The sequence below is a fragment of the Elgaria multicarinata genome, chromosome 4 (assembly GCF_023053635.1).
Source record: "Elgaria multicarinata webbii isolate HBS135686 ecotype San Diego chromosome 4, rElgMul1.1.pri, whole genome shotgun sequence".
NCBI lineage: Eukaryota > Metazoa > Chordata > Lepidosauria > Squamata > Anguidae > Elgaria > Elgaria multicarinata.
This window is the reverse complement of record NC_086174.1, coordinates 75946854-75967307: the sequence shown is the minus strand read 5'-3', so window position 1 is coordinate 75967307 and position 20454 is coordinate 75946854. Positions and strand designations below refer to the sequence as shown.

General features: G+C 39.7%; 1 protein-coding gene across 2 annotated transcripts in view; it reads left to right on the top strand.

Moving 5' to 3' along the window:
* The window catches only part of UTRN (utrophin), a 390352-nt gene that overhangs the window by 281118 nt on the left and 88780 nt on the right, over positions 1-20454 (top strand). For both annotated transcript variants that reach the window (XM_063124582.1, XM_063124583.1), the window contains 4 exons: positions 7557-7825; positions 10915-11061; positions 13398-13476; positions 15359-15419. In XM_063124582.1, coding sequence (XP_062980652.1) covers positions 7557-7825; positions 10915-11061; positions 13398-13476; positions 15359-15419 — 556 coding nt within the window. The remainder of the gene's footprint in view (positions 1-7556; positions 7826-10914; positions 11062-13397; positions 13477-15358; positions 15420-20454) is intronic.

The window sequence follows — 20454 nt, the reverse complement described above, 5'->3', positions numbered from 1 at the left end:
TTTAATTGTTGTAAACCGCCCAGAGAGCTTCGGCTGTGGGGCGGTATATAAATGTAATTAAATAAATAAATAAATAAATAGTATTCCCTCTCTGTCTGTAGAGATGGAGGTCTGCTACCGGAAGTCTCCCTAGTACAGTGGCAGAAGGTTCCACTAGTCTTGTTGTATGGTTGGCAGTATCAACAGTACTTGCTGTTGTTGAAGCATTTTGGATCGCTTGCTGGAGATTGAGAAAAACCTCCGTTTGGTGGGCTTTAACAAAAACAGTACGGAACGACTATTTAAGTCTGCAAACCATTATACTCCCATGGCATTGCACTTTCATGGCGATAATGGAACTGTTTTTTTCTGATGAAGTCTAGTATATGACAAAACAGGATAAAAAACAGATACCTGTTGAAAAACAACTCAGTTTACTTATCTGTCTTGTAGAGAAGACAGATAAGTTTTGTATAAAACAATCAGACTTGTGAAAAACAACTTGGTTGACTTATCTGTCTTATAAAAAACTATTTACTTGTGTTGTATAAAACAATTGACTTTGTATGCAGTTGTGTGTGTTTTAGCATTGTTTAGTCTGGTTCTGGCAGTGGGGCCAGAAATGGAGAGTTCTGGGAGAGTGTCATTGAGACTGTGTATTCACAGGATTCGAAGTCTCCTGATTTCTCCAACATGCCCCTGAAATAGACCTGGAGCTGGCATAGTAAGGGGAGAAAAAAGGAAGAAGGAGTAGTAGTAAAGCTACTTCCCCAAGGCTAAGGATGTGATGGAGCAAATGCCACAAATGCTCTCCCCCTCCCCCTTCATAGGATTGCTGCACTCATAGAATCATAGAATCATAGAATAGCAGAGTTGGAAGGGGCCTACAAGGCCATAGAGTCCAACCCCCTGCTCAATGCAGGAATCCACCCTAAAGCATCCCCGACAGATGCTTGTCCAGCTGCCTCTTGAAGGCCTCTAGTGTGGGAGAGCCCACAACCTCCCTAGGTAACTGATTCCATTGTCGCACTGCTCTAACAGTCAAGAAGTTTTTCCTGATGTCCAGCTGGAATCTGGCTTCCTTTAACTTGAGCCCGTTATTCCGTGTCCTGCACTCTGGGAGGATCGAGAAGAGATCCTGGCCCTCCTCTGTGTGACAACCTTTTAAGTATTTGAAGAGTGCTATTATGTCTCCCCTCAATGTTCTCTTCTCCAGGCTAAACATGCCCAGTTCTTTCAGACTCTCTTCATAGGGCTTTGTTTCCAGACCCCTGATCATCCTGGTTGCCTTCCTCTGAACACGCTCCAGCTTGTCTGCATCCTTCTTGAATTGTGGAGCCCAGAACTGGACACAATACTCTAGATGAGGCCTGACCAGGGCCGAATAGAGAGGAACCAGTACCTCACATGATTTGGAAGCTATACTTCTATTAATGCAGCCCAAAATAGCATTTGCCTTTCTTGCAGCCATATCGCACTGTTGGCTCATATTCAGCTTGCGATCTACAACAATTCCAAGATCCTTCTCGTTTGTAGTATTGCTGAGCCAAGTATCCTCCATCTTGTAACTGTGCCTTTGGTTTCTATTTCCTAAATGTAGAACTTGGCATTTATCCCTATTAAATTTCATCCTGTTGTTTTCAGCCCAGCACTCCAGCCTATCACTTTGAAGTTTGTTTCTGTCTTCCAGGGTATTAGCTATCCCACCCAATTTTGTGTCATCTGCAGATTTGATCAGCGTTCCCTGCACCTCCTCGTCCAAATCATTAATAAAAATGTTGAAGAGCACTGGGCCCAGGACTGAGCCCTGCGGTACCCCATTTGTTGCCTCTCCCCAGTTTGAGAAGGTTCCATTGATAAGTACTCTTTGAGTCTGATTCTGTAGCCAACTGTGAATCCACCTAATAGTTGTTCCATCTAGCCCACTTTTAGCTAGTTTGTTAATCAGAATGTCATGTGGTACTTTGTCAAAAGCTTTGCTGAAGTCAAGATATATGACGTCCACAGCGTTCCCACGGTCCACAAGGGAGGTTACCTTATCAAAAAATTAGATCAAATTTGTCTGACAGGACTTGTTCTTGACAAATCCATGTTGGCTTCTAGTGATCACCGCATTGATTTCAAGGTGTTCACAAATTGACTTCTTTATAATCTGCTCCAGAATTTTCCCAGGGATGGATGTCAGACTGACTGGTCTGTAGTTCCCAGGTTCCTCCTTTTTGCCCTTTTTGAAGATAGGGACAACGTTTGCCCTCCTCCAGTCGTCCGGCACCTCACCCGTCTTCCATGATTTTGCAAAGATAATAGACAAAGGTTCTGAGAGTTCTTCCGCTAGCTCCTTCATTACTCTAGGATGCAGTTCATCGGGCCCTGGAGATTTGAACTCATTCAAGGAAATTAGGTGTTTTTTGACCATTTGTTTATCAATCTCAAACTGTAATCCTACCCCCTCAACTTCTCACTCATGGGATAATACATTAATCTTATTTCATAGTTGGCTTTTCTTGGCCTACTTTCGATTATTCCATTAATTGGGAGCATGTTGTAGGAAATTCACTATTATAAACACCCATCTTTTAATTAATTTTTTGCAATTGCATTCCATGCAACTTTTAGTTTTCCTAGTTTCTTCAGCTACGGCTTTACATTATGAATACCTGCTGATTAAAACAAATGAATGTTTTCCCCAGGCTAGTACTTGCCAGGTTCTTTTACTGGATCTTATCCCCAGCTGTTTTCAACATTCAAGTGGATGCCATGCTACATTAGGTAGCTTTGATGAGGTGTTGCATGTATAATCTAACTTTAATCTAAATTGAGAGAATTATTATGAAAAATATTTTCCAAGTTCAAATTTGTTCAGACCGTTGCGTTAGGAGAAGATGGTAATCAGTAATATTCATTTTGCAGTTGAGAGTATTAGGTTTGTGAGTGATGCCATGGTAAATTGCTTCATTTATAGACTAGCTGGGTTTTGAGTAGCTAATTAACATCTGGCTTCTTCCAACTTAATCATATTTATGTATAAAAAAACCAAATGATACAAATCCCAATTCAGAAGGCCTTGAAGCTTTAAATTTATATCTACCTTAGAATCCATGTAAATTTCAACCTCTTCTCCCCACTGCACTGATAGACTTTTGGCCCTCCTTTTCTATTGTACAAGCTAATTGGAGCTCTGGGAGGGAAGCTTCCATTGGTGCCAGTGGTGACAAGCTTCAGTAGTTTGTTTTTCATTGGGACTGGGGCAGGAAAAGATTAACTGAGGTCCTGATTTTATTGGTCTCATCCTTTCTTTAGGGGTAAGGAACATTATGCATCTTAAAAATATTCACATGTTTGACAACTCATCTACTTTCATCTGTAGATGACATTAAGCTGTGTAGACAGTGGGCCTTGCTGGCTGACCAACTGCAAGAGGCTGAGAAAACTGGTGCCAGCAACCATGTATCTCTGAATTGTGGAAAAGGAGGAGAACAGCCATTCTTTCATCTCATTCCAACTTTGGGTGGACCTTAGATCCCCTTTCAGGGGATGGCCGTGTGTTCTAGTATTATATGTGAGGGAGAAAAACACCTCCCTATTTGCTTTCCCCACGCCAGGAAAGAATTTATACACCTCTGTCATGTCTGACCTTTCTCTTTTTTTCCCTAAGCTGAACACCCCCCAAATGTAACTTTTAACAACTCCAAACATTCCCCTTTCTTTACACCCAGAGAAATGGGGGTGCTCCTCAATAGCTACACATTTTCAAGACCTAGTTAGTATGGGTATGTATGCATTTTGCTTGCAATCGAAGAACAAGTCAGAGAAAGAGAGATGGAGGCAGGAGGAGAATGGATGATTTTAGAAGCAACCTGGTGAATACTGGTGAAATCCCCCTGGTAATATCAAGTAGCACAGTTAGTTTGATAGATATGTCATTCTCAATTAAGCATTCACCATCTGTTCTGCACTTTAATTACAAATGCAAAAAGTTCAATAAATTATCATTGACTCATAAAAGAAATATTTGTTACAAGTGATTTACATGCATGCATGCACTTTATTTATGTTAGGCAACATCTGCCATGGCTGAATATTGTGGCTTTAAAGAACAGAGGTCACAGCCACTATGAGGCAGCATTCCTTATTGCACATGGTACCTCCAAAGACTGCTTTAGAAGCTGTAAAACCAACATTTATTAGGGGTGATGACAAAGGCACACAAGCATAAGACATCATCCTAGGATAATCTTATAGCCCTCAGTAAGCAATATTTGGTACTCTGGAACTCATGTCATTTACACCCTATAGGTAAATACTTAGACACATGATGAATTAAGGAAAGAGAGGTTATTCACCTGAGTGAAGGGCTACTAAATACCCTCATTTTCTGTAGCAAAGCCAACATGAAAATCACATAATTATGTTCAAAGGAAACAAAGCTAATTAGGAGTAACAGCTAATTAAGCTTCTTAAGACATGTCTATTAGTACTTTTTACTCCTTCTTACCCAGCAGGTGTCAACAGAATATATCTACCTTTTCAGGGCTTTCCATTTGGAGCTCTTGGAGGAAGAAGTGATTTTGCTCATTTAGGCCTTTATTTATTTATTTATTTATTTTATTACATTTATATACCGCCCCCCAGCCGAAGCTCTCTGGGCGGTTTACAACAATTAAAAGTAGTAGACATTAAAAGTATACAAAAAATTTAAAAAACATAAAAACAGTATAAAAACAACAACAGTATTCAGTTAAAACAACAATTCTGGGGTCCATTAAAACAAACTTAACGTTATTAAATGCTGTTAAAATGCTGTTAAAATGCCTGGGAGAAGAGAAAGGTCTTGACCTGGCGCCGAAAAGATAACAACGTTGGCGCCAGGTGAGCCTTATCGGGAAGATCATTCCACAGTCGGGGGGCAACCACTGAGAAGGCCCTCTCCCTTGTTGCCATCCTCCGAGCTTCCCTCGGAGTAGGCACTCGGAGGAGGACCTTAGATGTTGAGTGCAGTGTACGGGTAGGTTCATGTCGGGAGAGGCGTTCCATCAGGTATTGTGGTCCCAAGCCATGTAGGGCTTTATAGGTTAAAACCAGCACCTTGAATTGGGCTCGGAAACATATAGGCAGCCAATGCAAGCGGGCCAGAATCGGTGTTATATGCTCAAATCTTCCTGTTCCAGCTATCAATCTGGCCGCCGCATTTTGCACAAGCTGCAGTTTCCGGACCGTTTTCAAAGGCTGCCCCATGTAGAGGGCGTTGCAGTAATCTAATTTGGAAGTTACCAAAGTATGGACAACTGAAGCTAGGTTATCCCTGTCCAGATAGGGGCATAGCTGGGCCACCAACCGAAGTTGGTAGAAGGCACTCCGTGCCACCGAGGCCACCTGTGCCTCAAGTGACAAAGATGGTTCTAGGAGAACCCCCAAGCTACGAACCTGCTCCTTCAGGGGGAGTGCAACCCCATCCAGAACCGGTTGACCTGTTTTCTCGGGTTACCTGTTTTATAAGGGTGCTTGTATCTATATACTCTCATATCTATATCTGGTGCCACATGTTATTGTTGTTACTTGCAAAGGCAAGCCGAATAAAAATCAGGTAGAAGGTGCTGGCATTAAAATGTGACAACTTTATGGAAGGGGATGACTGGAAGGCATCCAAACCAACACAGCCAATACAAAGAGTAGTCCGATTAAGTAGCTAAGCCTTTATTTCCCAACTCTGATTATCCGAGTGGATCAATCTACCATCCGGCCACATCAGCCGTTGTTAAGCCCACCCGTCCACCTCTATTAATGCTTTTGTCTTGCCTTTTTACCCCTCCCCTTCTTTTTATAGTTAGCACTAAAAAAATACTTTCCTCAAAACTAGCTTTGTAGTCTTTGAAACTCCACTGTAACTGAAGGATTAGTAAACATTGTTTAACTTTGTTTGCAATAATGTTGAAACTGGAACAGGTAGATAGATGGGATCCCCTCATCCTCTCTTGTGACAGAAAGTTTACTTAACATGTTTTCTTCTTCAGCAAATAAATGGATTGATGAACAGAGAGTTTTTCATATTTTCTGAACAGCTGTTGAAGTGGAGATAATGTAATAAGTCCTGGGTAAAAAGACATGGACATCTTACCACATAAAGAGCAAAATGGCAACAATCCATGTAGTGAGTTTTTTGCCACAATACAAAGAAATTGACTCAGTTCAGACATCACATTTTTCAATGGTTTTTTTTAAAAAAACACACACACACTCTATGCTGAATATTCACACTGTGCAGAGGAGAGTTCCTGCACAACCATTGTGTTGCATGTTGTGTGGCGGGCTCTGTGGAGTTTTCTTTTGCGTTGAGTTGACTTTTCCCACTGGCTACAGAGTTCCCTGGCAAGAATGGTGAAAAGAGGGAGTGCTGCTGGGATTGTTTTTTTGCAGCACTGGCTGATGGGATACCATTTGGAGGGCCAGGGGAGGAGAGAGGGTGGAGAAACTAACAATCAAAAGTCGCAATGGATTTTACTTAACTCCACGGTAGCCCACAGTCACACAACGGTGGAGTTAGAACATGTTGTGTGGAGAGTACCTCCTTAAAACTCAACCATTGAGTGGAGTTTTTACTCTTTGTTGACTAACGTGTTGTCTGAACTGAGCCATTGTGTGTTATCATGCCAGCTTGTAGTGAAAAGCTGCTCTAAAGAAAACTGTGACCGCAAACAAATATATTATTTGTTAACACTATTACTATGGGCAGCCACTGAGACTATGAATGTAGCTTCAGCTTTTCTGGAATTAATGGGTTACTCATTAAACACACTGGAACATCAGAATGGAAGGCATATTTATATCCAAGGTACAGTCATATCATAAGTGAATAGATTGCAAAGATATTTATAGCTTATAAAAGTACAAGTGTCTGGTTTCAATTCTGTAGTAAATGTTCTTTGAAAAATCAGTTTAGAAACAATCATAGGAATCTTTTCTAAAATTAAAATGAAGACACACTCAAAACATGATTGCAGCCAATATAAAAGTGCAGTCCCCGTTACACAGCAATACTGGATTAGACACTAGTCTCTCTAGTATTTATACTATTTTTTTTTCCACTCATGGATTAATAATTCTAATTTGTTTACTACTGAAGCATGTTGGGGGTTAATATCACTGTAGTATTTATGTCCTATCAGTTTAATATACTTCTGCCATTAATGCTTTTCTTTCCCCACTCTTTTCACATTGATATCACTCTTACAATAACATAGGACACTATTTGTCAGGCCCTCAAATATCCCCTATCCCAGTCCAGCTCCATTTGAGTTGTGTAGTACTGGAGTTTTAATTTAGTATTTGCCTCTGTTTGAACCCCCCCCCCCCGCCCCGAAAAGTCTTTCAAAAAAATTTCTCATTAATTTGATCTCGGCTTGAGAGACACCTCAGAGCCCACAGAGTGCTTCAGGATGGAGGGGAGGGAGTTGCAGACCACGTCACAGGTAACAGCTGTATTATTAAGAAGGGCTTGTGAGGACATCTTTTCAATTCCACCTGAATCCTTCTTTTTCAAAGGTGTGATAATACTGACTTTGAATTGTTTTCCATTACAGAGTTGACCCCTGAAGAAAAAGCACAGCGGATCGCCAGAGCTATGCGTAAGCAGTCTGCGGAAGTGAAAGAGAAGTGGGAAAGCCTCAATAACTCTGCCAATGGCTGGCAGAAGCAAGTGGACAAAGCACTAGAGAAACTGAAGGACTTGCAGTGTTCTATGGATGACCTCGATGCCGACTTGAGAGAGGCGGAGAATGTGCGAAACAATTTGAAACCTCTTGGAGATCTACTGATTGACTCATTGCAGGACCACATTGATAAAACAACAGTAAGCACAAGTCGCCTTCTGAATGCAATGGCTGTGTGGTATTTAAGCCCTAGCAACGCAAACCACTCAGATGTTCATAATCTGTGCCAGTTCCCTGCTATTCCTGTGCCTGGAATAAAATATTCTAGCCAGTAAAATACGTTAGAATGTTCCTGTTTTATGTACTTTATTGGGAACACATACATATTTTATTTTATTTATTTTATTGAAATAGCAGTATGATGGCAGGAGAAGACATAAGAGAGCAGATTATGTTTGTGGGAAGGATAAGATGACCAGAGGGAGGCACAGATAACTATGAAGAGGCTAGAGGATCTGTTAGCTATTTTCCCCATTCATCATTAAAATTATTGATTGAATGCAATGTTCCCCAACCTGGTGCCCTCCAGCTGTTTTGGACATCAGCTTCCATCAGTTCGAGCCAGCATGATCAATGACAGGAATGCGAAGTTTTGCATCTGGACAGGAAAAGGATGGGGAAAGGCTCATCTAATGTATCTTTTATTGATAGACATTTAGGGACGCGCCAATTCATCCTCACTTTTCCAACATGTGACAAGACTCACCATATCATAATATATGAAGAAAATGTGCATTCTTGGCAGTTTGAGATTTGTTCTATAGAGTCCTGTGTTTCTGACATTGTTCTGGTTAGATTTCTAGCAATCAATGAATGTAGCTCTAAAACTCACCTGTGAGAGAAGCACTGTAATTCACCCTGCCATTGCCATCACACGCGACCGAATAGCTCATGGGTTATCCCATCTGCGCGTTCTGTTTTTGTTTTTGAAATGACAACTTTGAGGTTGGATCTATGGAACTCATGATCACAGTTTTAAACGAAGTTCCCAGTTAGAACTTCAGTCAGTTCTCTCGCTGTTAGGGAATGCTGCATCAGCTATAAAATTTTTAACCGTTGCCCCATGAATAAACTCTCCATACCTAAAAACAAACTACAAACCCCAAACCGCCACACCCTCAGTAGCCGCTCCCTCTGGCAATACACATGGGATTGACACCACCGCTAGAGACCACCTTTAGAAATAAATCAAAAATTAAGTTGTTTATTATAAAGGTGTTTATAATTATTTCCAAAAGGGAATAACATGTCACCCTTTTAAAATAATAACAAGATTGCTCTGCTTGGTGGGTTACCATTCTGAATAGGTAAGAGAGTCTTCTCCAGCTAAATAAACTCTCAATAGCTTTCCCTTCAGATACAGTTTCCCTAAACTCCAACCTAACCAATTTCTCACAAGCAGGAACAGATGCTGTAAACCAATCTTCCTCTGACTTCAGCTCTTCTTGCTTCTTCTGGCTTCTAGGATGATTCAGGTATTTCCAGGGCAACTTGATGAAAGTCCCTGTGCTCAGACATAAAATTATTTTGTTCATACCAAGTTCTATATGATATATTTAAGAATAAGAATAATAAGAATAATAAAAAATATATTTGTTACCTGCCTTTCCCTCTGGATCGAGGTGGGGTACAACACAAATGCAAACATCACATAACTAATTAAAACATTTAAAACTAATACATTATTAAAAGCAGCACATTATTAAAAGGCAAATTTAAAATTCAGCTGGGTAGGCCTGCCGGAAGAGATAATTCTTTATGGCTTTCTTAAATTCTGGAAGACTGTTAAGTTGACGAATCTCTCCCATGATATAGGTTTATAATAAACATGAAGAAATAGTGTATATTTTTCCATTGAAACCCAAACGTCTGTTTCCCCACAACCTCACCCTGGGAAAAACCATCCCTCCCCCCATTCCGCTGCCCCTTCCCCTGCCATGGCTTCAACGTTTTCAGAAACGTTATATCCCTAGCCCCACCTTAGCTTGACCTAGCATATTTATTTATTTATTAAGATGGTGAAAATGTTATTTAGGCAGGTCTTTGTGGGATATAATGATTTTTGCAACATTAGTTTGTCATCTTAGTATATTATTGTATTTTTTTAATTGTGGTTTTGGCATTTCATTTCCTTTTGAAAGGAAATGTGGAATAAAAATGGAGTTATAATCTTTCAAAACTAGAGAATCCTTGTGGCTACCTTGCCATGAAGCAAAGTAAATCTGCTCCTGTTAATGTCTTTGAACTCCCAATATGTTCCACCATGCAAGCATATGCTCTCTTATAATCTAGAAATCCTAGAGTATGAGACACCTAAGGCAGAAAATCTAAGGAAATATAGTCTTGAAGTCAGTGGGTGTTTTAGTACTGGACCTAGAGGCTTATTGCCTGTCCATTCATGGATCATGTGAAAAATAATGAATTGGACTGTTTTGGGGTAATGTAGCATTGAATACAAATACACAACACCTTCCCTACATTTCATTCCTGCTTTCAAATAAAGATTAAGCTAAATTCAATGGAACGTGGTTTATATCCCCACAGAACTTGATCAAACTTGATTTATATCTTCACTGCTATTGATTTAAGCGCTCTTTCCCCTTTCTCATTTTAATATAAATATAAACTAATGCTTTTGCAAACTGTTGGGAATACCTCTTTCTGCTTTTAAGAGGTAATTTTAAGAGGTATAAATGGAGGTAAAGAGAAGCATATTATGTTTTTGTAATGTGAAAAATAAGAGCATCTGTTGAGGATTATGCCAGACTGTTAGCAATCTCAAAATCAAAAACTAACATTGAGATTGACTGACCAGTAATTCTTGGAGGAATTAGTAGTTAGAAATTGGAAAATTCTCTTGATTATCTAGAAGTGCCAGGTGCTGATGAGCGAACTTTTTCCTAATTTTAATTATTTATTTGAATAAATGGAAATGCAATGTCCTGACACTCTTTGGTGAGTCTCAAGAATTCTGAAGTTCCTTCATCTCACTTTCTTAGTGGCTCTTTGTTTTCTGCTAACCTCCAAATTTTCAGACACTGCCTGCTCAATGCTAACCATTATTAGCAAAATCGCGGCTTTGTATTTACTGTAACATACACACACCCTTAAGGGGAGGTCAGTGGGTAGGAACTTTCACAGAGAGAGAACAAATGAGTGAACTTGCATGGACTGTGTACACATTTTGACTTCGTTCTTGTTGAGAGTAGGTGTCTATTTGCTGTTCTAGGCATTTAGAGAAGAAATTGCACCAATCAACTTGAAAGTTAAAGCTGTCAATGATTTATCCAGCCAACTCTCTCCACTTGACCTTCATCCATCCTTAAAGATATCACGACAGCTAGATGATCTCAATATGCGCTGGAAACTTTTACAGGTATCCTGTTCTCCTCTTCGGTGGATTAGGAGTTAGGGAGAATGTCCACCTGACACTTCTTTTGTATTACAATACAAATTATTTGTAAACTGCTTTATTATTTAGTTGCGTATAGCATTTATACCCTGTCCTTCGTCCGCTAATGCTCCCAGAGCAGCGTGTACATAATTTATTTCTTTATTGAAAGACAGTTTTTGCCCTCAGGTTTAAAATCTAAAAAGATTCCACACCAAAGGAAAAAGGGATGGGGAGGAGAAAGGAAAACAAGAAAAATCATCCATCTTGATGCTATAAAGCTCTTGTAATGACCAGCTGAAATGTAAATATAATGCTGTAATGACTATGGGCATGGCTAGACAAGGGGGGTGGAGGGCAATGATCTCGTGATTTTATGATCATGAGAGCGTCGCCCTAGTCTACAAGCGACGCGTGACATCCCAGGAAGAAGAGGACATCACGTCCACCATTTTGTTTTTGTTTTTTAATCAGAGGGAAGCGCAGGAGTGCTCCTGTGCAAAATGTGAGTTTTTAAAGAAAAAAACCCCTCCTGCTCACCCCACCCCACCCCTGATGGGCACAGAGCTCCTGAGGAGCTCTGTGCCCCATGCCAGGGTCCCAGCTCATCATGGTTACTTGCAAGGAGCCAGGACATACCAGTGACGGCAGGCCACACGTTCTGCGGTTTTAGGATCATCCTGAGACCATGGAAAAATGGGTAGGGCAATATCCCAGGACAAGGGAGGGATCATTCCTCCCTGCTCCTGGGATGCCTTGCGTGTCATGTGGTTTCACAGGGATGATACCGGGGCGGTCTCCGGGATAAGCCCTCGTCTAGCCATGTCCTATAACGCAAACAGAAGTTGTTGGTCTTCTTATCATGACCAACTGCTTTAGAAGTAACATGCAGTGACTGCGTCTCTTCTCTTTCCTCTCTTGATTGATATTCTACCTTTTTTGCTATTTACTGCAGTTCAGTTCACACAAGGAACTGAATTAATCTCCGAAGACACATAGATATATTTCAGATTTGTATAATTGTATTATTTGTGTCCGTTTGTAAACTCCGGAATGTCTCCATAAATCATGGTTATTAACATCTTTTGAAAGTTGACAGCTACATATTGATTTCTCTATTTATAATAAGATTTTAAATCACCCTTCATCAGAAGTTATCAGGCTGATGTACAGAAGTGCCCTGCTTGTATTCTGCCTATATTGTCTTCACACCACTGCTGTTTCCAGTTACCCTACTACACCTACTCTCAAGACTGTCTCAAATGCCGTTGTGTCTGGTTTGCCACATGTTAAATCAGCCTTCCCCAAACCGGTGCCCTGCAGTTTGCAATGCCTGTAAAGCAATGTGGCTAGTTCTAGGTTGTCCTGGAGTGTTATCCATTTCAGATTCCATCACGAGTTCCAGAGTTTTAGTGGAGCGAAATGGATTGCTATCTGGCCCCACCAGAACATTCCACAGACCAAAAGGTTCTAATAATTCACAGTGCGAGAATCATTTAGATGACCTGGAAGAATATTCAGTGTAAATTTCACATGGAAAGGAATTATGGTCTTATTTTATCTTCCTTCAAACTCTTGCCAAAAGCTTTACGTAATGCCCAGCCTATCTCTGTTCATTTCCTTTTCTGAGTCGAGACCGTTTTTCAACCTCAGAAGGAAAAGATTGAGAAGTATGAAAGGTCTAAAAGGATGGGGAGGGTGAAATGCTCCTTTATCTTTGACATCTGCAACCTGCAGAGCTTAGATGTACTCTGCTGAGAAACAGTGTGTCCTGTAAGGTGAAATTATTAGCATTTCTGAGGCAATTCAGTATTCCTTGCAATGTAATTTTGCGTTTGGAATGCTTTTTATGCCTTACGGAGATTTGACTAAGCAGTCAGGCTCCCGCTGCATGTGCAAGTGCAGTTTAATTAGTAAACCAGGAGGATGCCTGCCCATCTTGTCAACCAGCAAAACAGCAGGCTCCAAAGTGGTTCCTTGTAAAGGCAGCTGTAAGATCAATAGAATCAAAATGAGGCCTGCTGACTGTAGACATTTAGACAAGGGAAAAGGAGAGAGAAGCCAAAATTTCAATGGGCAGTATTAGTCACTGTAAAAACCTTATTTGTTATTGATTTGCATTGCTTACAGAAAGATCATTACTAGCTTGTATTTAAACATTAAAAACAAGAGAGCAGATATAAATGGACAGAGTAATCTGCAGTATATCTAAAGTCTATTTGCTGAAATTGATTGCAAACCATTGTTTGTAATGGTGGCTGCTTTGTATGATTGGCTGAAACTGTACTAACGGTTTTGCTTGTTAATGTTTGTACATACAGGTATCTGTAGAGGATCGCCTTAAACTACTACAGGAAGCACACTGGGATTGTGGGCCTGCATCTCAAAATTTTCTTTCCAGTAAGTACTTGTAAAACATACTGCTAGATTGCATGGTCTTGTTCTGAGGGATGGAAAAGCAGGTTGGGGCAGATTCTGTTTCTCAAAATGTCTTTTCTTTACTCTAGAGTGAGCACAGAGCCTCTGATCTGGATTGGGTCCATAGTAGGGCATATGGGGGCCTGTGCCTACTTTCTCTGTGTGTACATATACATACATAACTAATGCCAAATAGTGATCCATTTGCTTTAAAAAGTAACATGTGCTTTGATCCTAAGGGTAGGTAAATGAGGTACATGGCAGGGTCGAAGATCCCAGAATCCCACGGCTGCTTATACGAGGTTCAGACAGTTGTACCTGACCAAGATCAAATTCCCAAATAGGGCATTAGTTTGCATGTAGTTTGCTTGCAACACTTAAATATTTTTAAAAAAACTACTTCTCCCCCCCCCCTCCCCATTTCCTAGCAAAGGAAATAAATACACACTGGTTGGAATCCTGTAGTGTGCTTCTGTGCTATTCAAGCACCAAGGATTTTCTAGGATTGTAGCCAGTACCTGCATTTCTAATAACTTGTATTGAGGAAAATACAGAAGAGGTTGCTTGTCATTCATGTAACATCCTATATAATAGATGTTTATGTAATGTTCTACAGAACATTGTACAGAACATCCTACAGAACATTCATGTAACATCCTACAAAACAGGGTGATTGTCATTCATGTAAAATCCTGTCAAGCAAAGGCAATACGGAATTCAAAATTACAATTTAATACTTCTTGTAGTTTTTCTACCATCCTAGTCCTTCTCTCCAGAGGTACATTACTTCATCTTTTATTTCTTTTTACTCAGAAATTGTCCTATTTTGTAAAATACCACTCCCATGTGAGTCTTCTTTCCAGGGAAGCCCACTGTACAGCTTTAAGGTCTTTTCACCATATAAATAAGATTTAATTGTTTGAGAGAGGCATATAACTTGGGGTTTTTGTTTGTTGTTTGTTGTATTATGTCTGCTAGTGACTTCTAATTTATTTTACCTCATTATATTTGGATTTAAAGACTAGCCTTTTCCGGCAGGCCTATCCAGATCAATGTAAAATCAAGAATTTTTAAGATGTATTGATTCCTGTTCTAATGTTGTTCCCCGCCTCAATCCAAAGGGAGAGGCGGGTAAGAAATAATTTTTTATTATTATTATTATTATTATTATTATTATTATTATTATTATTAGTTATCTTTGTATTTTTATTGTACAACATTCTTTTAAGATTATAATAAAAATAATAAACAGGAATACTTCCCCTTTTGTAGCTAATATGATATCATACAACAGTGGCTATCTAATTGTAATTTCTATCTCATTATCCCATAGGTTCAGAGTGATTTTCATCAGTTTTTTTCTAAATGTAAATAGTTCTATCCTCAAAGGACTCACAGTTTAAGAAAAAAATCATTTTGGGCAATAAAAGAGGCAAATAAAATACAAATGACATTGTAAACATGACGTCTGTTTTTTAAAAGAAACCAAATGCCCATCATGTCCTACGCCATAACCAATGAATGCAAAAAGGCATCCAAAGGACAGGCAGCCACTTGCAAAATAATGCCTGTTTGTTTAAGAGATGACTGGGCTGCAGCTGTCTTCACTCCTTGGAATGCTCCTCCTTTCCTGCAGCAGCGCCAGCAGTACATGGTGAACACTGCAAAAGCTCCTGTTGATTTAGATGGGCTAGGTGGGAAGTGGGATGGTATATTTTGAGCTCTGTCCAGGAGGTTGATGACTCTTCACTCCCAGATCCTCAAATCCTTTCTACTTTCTCCATATTCAGTTCCTTTGTATAAGTGAGTCTTATTATATATTTTATCTGCTTCATAACTGCCTCTTGTATTTTTATTTCTACAGCCTCTGTTCAGCCACCATGGCAAAGATCAGTTTCACATAACAAAGTTCCGTATTATATCAAGTAAGTTGGCCTTTGTTCTTTTTTATAACTGAATTATAGAAAAGTCCACAGGATCTTTGAAAGCTCAGTTTGTCTCAGGTGCCTTTCCTCATGTTTAATCCAAACAAGGCAGAAGTATTTTGGCTGAGGAAATCTGCAGATTCTATTTAGAGAGATTCAGCTGGGATGGGATGGGGTTGTGCTTTCTCTGAAGAACCAAGTTCGTAGCTTGGGGCTGCTTATGGATGTGTTGCTATCTGTGTAAATGCAGATGGTGGCAGTAACTAGGAATGCCCTTTGTCCTTTGGTTGGTATGTCAGCTTCAACCCTATCGAGGAAGAGTGAACCTGGCCTTAGTTACGCATGTCCTTGTTACATCTAGACTGGACTAATGTCATGATCTCTATGTGCAAGTGCATTTGCTGACTTGGAAACTTCACCAGATACAAAATGTGGCCACTTGAGTCCTTGTTGGGGCTAGATAGTCAGATCATATAACAGTATTTTTGTACCAGCTGCACTAGTCGCCAGTGCGTTTCTGAGCTCGATTCAAGGGTGCTGCTTTTGACCTTTAAAGCCCGAGAAGTTATTTGAAGGACTGCCTAAACCTGTTTGAACTTACCCATATTTTAAGAGCATTTTTGGAGACCCTAATCATTGGCCAAGATCAGTAAAGTGGTCTGTGCCCTATAGTCTTGTAGAAGTACCATAGAAATGCTGTCGTAATTCATCTTATTATTTGAATGTGTATACTTGTTTTGACAGATTTTATCTTCCTGTTCAGTATCCGTGCCTAATAGCGAATGCAAAAACAATTTTGCAGTGGTCCTTACTTTGTCTCATGGATATTTACATTAAGTACCAGAAGTACCATTAAATTAATTATGCTACTTGTGCATGAAATTAGAAAGGTGCTTATGAAACATGCTGGGAAAAGGCCTGGATTATAAAATCAAATGTCCAGGATAAAGATGCTGTTTTAACATCTCCAAATTCTGCATTAAATGAAACAAAAGTAATTTGTATTTTTTGTTTCCTAGACAGTCTAGACATGTGTATACTAGTGCACATTTTCTTTCATAGTTACTCAGTCAACAAAAAGTGTAACGTCTGTTGCATGCTATTAGATTTAATTTGACTATGAAGTCTATTTATTCAGTCATTATATCAGGAGAAGTATAATAATTTAAAATATTGTTAAGAATATTTTTTGGGAGTCATGGCCATGGCCCACTAAAGTTAAGCACTTTTAAGTCCCATTGCTTTCAAAAGGGTTTCAGTTGAAATTAACAGGAGTTAAAAGGAATTAGTACTGGGTCATGCCCTAATTTTGAAAAGCGAGGTTCATTGATTACGGTAATATAATGTAATGGTAAAATTATAAGCAGCTTTTACTTGTATTGGACGTTGTGTGTCCTTTCTTGCTTTAAGATTAAATGCTATTGTCTTCCAAAATCTCTGGGATAGAATTGGAGTAGGAAAAGATATGCAACAATTTGAAATGCAAATGAGCAATGCAAACTATTAAGCAAGTCTGCTGTTTTCCAGAGAATTTGGGAGGCAGATTTTTTTCATGGTTTTGTAGGCATACATTGGAAGATTGTGAGTGGGTTGTTCTACTGATGACCCTAATGCTCTAATTCTTCATTTCTATGTGCTTTTTTTTTTAAGTGACAAACATTAATAAAGTTAAAGGAATTTGCCCAAGCAAAGGTCATTCTTCTGTTTCCATATTTTCTCACTCATCAATTTGTTATAAGCTATTCCAAAAGGGGTTGTGGGCTGCTATGCTCACTGCATATGAAAGGTGCATATTACAAATTGCCAGAGTTTGAGCTAACAAATTAACAAACTTAGACATCACATTTTTAAAAAGTACATGTTTAATCAGGGCAGAACAGTTACTTCATATGCTTTCCTCATCCTCAAAAAGCATTTTTAGAGTGCTTCCTATTGATCCACACTGCCATATCTAAGTGGTAGAATCCAATTTATGTATAACTAGTACATTTTTAAATGCAGAGCAAATTAGTAAGTGAAGGTCTTTTTGAGAAATTAGTAGTCAATCCATTTGCCCTACACACCTTCTGGTTGACAATTTACTCCTTATTTATTCTCTGTCTTCTTGCAGGGCCAGTTCTACCATCATTTCCTCTTGCATTAGTTTCTATGTTTGACAGGCAGAAACGAACTCCATATAGAACAGATAGCATTTACAAACCATAAAAAGATGTTCATTTGACTTTTACTCCCCTAGTGTTTGAAAGCTGAAATATTGTCTTCATCCTATTTTCAGAGATATCTTAGAGGACAAAGGACTTCTTCTTCTTCTTCTTCTTCTTCTTCTTCTTCTTCTTCTTCTTCTTCTTATTATTATTATTATTATTATTATTATTATTATTATTTAGAATATTTATATACCACTCCCCATTGAAAAATTTCAGAGCGGTATACAAGATAAAATGAAAATAAAAACAGAATAAAACATTTAAAACAAATTTTAAAAGAAGCAAATACAGAGATTCGAGGCAGCATATTAAGGAAAGGCTTCCTGGAATAAAGATGTTTTCAGGAGGCGCCGAAAGGAGTACAAGGTTGGAGCCTGCCTGACCTCCAGAGGCAGAGAATTCCATAGGAGGGGAGTCATCACGCTGAAGGCTCTTCCCCTGGTGGACTCCAATTGGAGGATGTATCTATGTGGAACCATCAGGAGCAGGCCCTTGGATGACCTCAGTGACAGGGCAGGTTGGTAGGAGAGAAGGTGCTTTCTCAGGTATCCTGGTCACAGTGAATTTAATTAAATGGATTAGTATTTTCCAAAGCCAAGTTCAACAAAGTAATCAGAAGGGTGCAATGAGTAGAAGATCTGGATTGAAAATTGGTCACCATTTATTAAGCATATAGAATTATAGAATGGTAGAGTTGGAAGGGGCCTATAAGGCCATCAAGTCCAACCCCCTGCTCAATGCGGGAATCCACCCTAAAGCATCCCTGACAGATGGATAGAATCATAGAATGGTAGAGTTGGATATCAGTATCCAGAAAAAAAAATCCCTTTAAGGGCAAAGACCCAGCACTCACTGCCAGTTTAGGCACCAGCTTTGAAACATGGGAGATGAGGTGGCTCTCAGCAGAAGCACATATAAGTCTGTTAGGGATGAATGGCTACCCCATGCTCTGTTCTGCTCCATGTTTTGCTCCAACTGTCTGCCAGGTTTACTGTGGATTATTTTTTGCAAACTGTGCATGTGCAGCAATCTGAACAAAATTCAGAAATCAAAAACAGAAGAATGGGAGATTGGTAATGCATCTTGCTTACTGCAGAAACAAGTCTAGGTATTTCAAATCACCAAGTCCAGGTAGAAATTTGCATAGGGAATTTTTTCAAAGCATTCCTAGCCTATCTCTACTGGCCTTTACCTTTCTCTGATGGGTTTCATCATTCCAGGCCTACAAAGCCCCCTTGAGGCTTTCAGGTGCCTCCTCCCCATTAGGTCCCTGCTAGTTGTCAAAATGTCCATTGTGATAAAGATAAACCATGTAGCTGCAGTGCTAAATAGAGAACAGGCCAGTTGCACTAGCACCCAAGGAAATGCTTTGATAAAGGTGAAGAAGAAGAAAACACCGAATGTCAATCAAGGGAACAAACAAACAAACAAAAATAATTCCCAGCTCCATCCAGTGGACACCAACTCATGATCTTTGGTGTTTGGAACCTAAGCAAATACATGCTCAGATTAAGTGTGAGAGGTTTTGTGAAATAAATTGTAAGCCTAACTGTTCTTGTATTTATGACTCCCAGGCAGACCATTGGAATGTTGTTCCCTCTCAGGCCTGCTCAGCCTACTTCCATCTCCATGGCCAATACCCTTCTGTGCATTGACTCTGGGAGCCGGGTGCAATGACTGCATGGCCCAGGCGAGTGAGGCTACTGGCTATCTTTCCTGGGCAGCACACAGCCCTTTTCATCTCAAACCTACACTTAATAGCAGGAGCAGTGGGTGGTATATGCATGTAAGCTCTGGGGAAGATGTACAGGTTCATCATTCAATTAATTATCTGAATGATTTTTCCAAAATGCACCTTGGACTGATCTTTAGAGTGCAGTTTAGAGGTGATCTAAGTATAACTTGAGCTAGACGATAAATGTAGCTGCCCTAAGGGACAGTCTGTGTGCTCTTGATTTCATGTCTTTCTAAAACATTAAAATATTTGTTTTAGATTGTCCAGGAGGTATTTTAGAATCATAGAATCATAGAATAGTAGAGTTGGAAGGGGCCTAAAAGGCCATTGACTCCAACCCCCTGCTCAATTATGCTGCATATTTTATTGCCAGCTTTGATGTGTCTGGGGTGGGGTGGGTGGGGGAGTTTAACTCCGTGGCGGCTCTGAGAAAAAACACCTCTACAAAGTTAATATTTGTATTTCTAGAGGAGCTTGCATTGGAGAGCAGCAGGAAGAGAAAGAGTTAAAGTTCCCCTACCCATCCTCCACAGTTTTTATGTAAACAGCTTCTGTTTACATAACAAAAGCCATGCCCTTTAATTGCATTCACACAATTCATGGCATGTCTAATCTGGCCCCTCGGTGTGATTTGCAAATTAAACAATTAAACATTAAAATCACAAATCATTCACTTTAAAAACAGAACACAAGACAGCAATAAAATATCAGTATAAAATACCAAACTGCATCAAACAAATTACTTAATATCCTGTCAAATAAAAAGGTTTTCATTTGGCACCAAACAGAAAACAAAGACTGTGCCAGCTGAACTATATCTGGGAGAGAATTCTGAAGAGGGGTGTGTGTGCCACAGCAAAAAAAAGTTTTTCCTTATGTCACCAGTTGCCTCAGTTCAGAACTTGGAGAGACTCAGGACTGGACCTTCAAGACGGATCTTAAGATCCAGACAGGATTGAGCAGGGAAACGTCCTTAAAGACCCCTGGGTCTCAAACCACCCTTTATCTTATCCAGCCACCCTAGAACTCCTTCCTCTCTCACTAAATTTCTTTATTTCCCAGGACCTTTACAGTTCTCTGCCATCTACTGAGT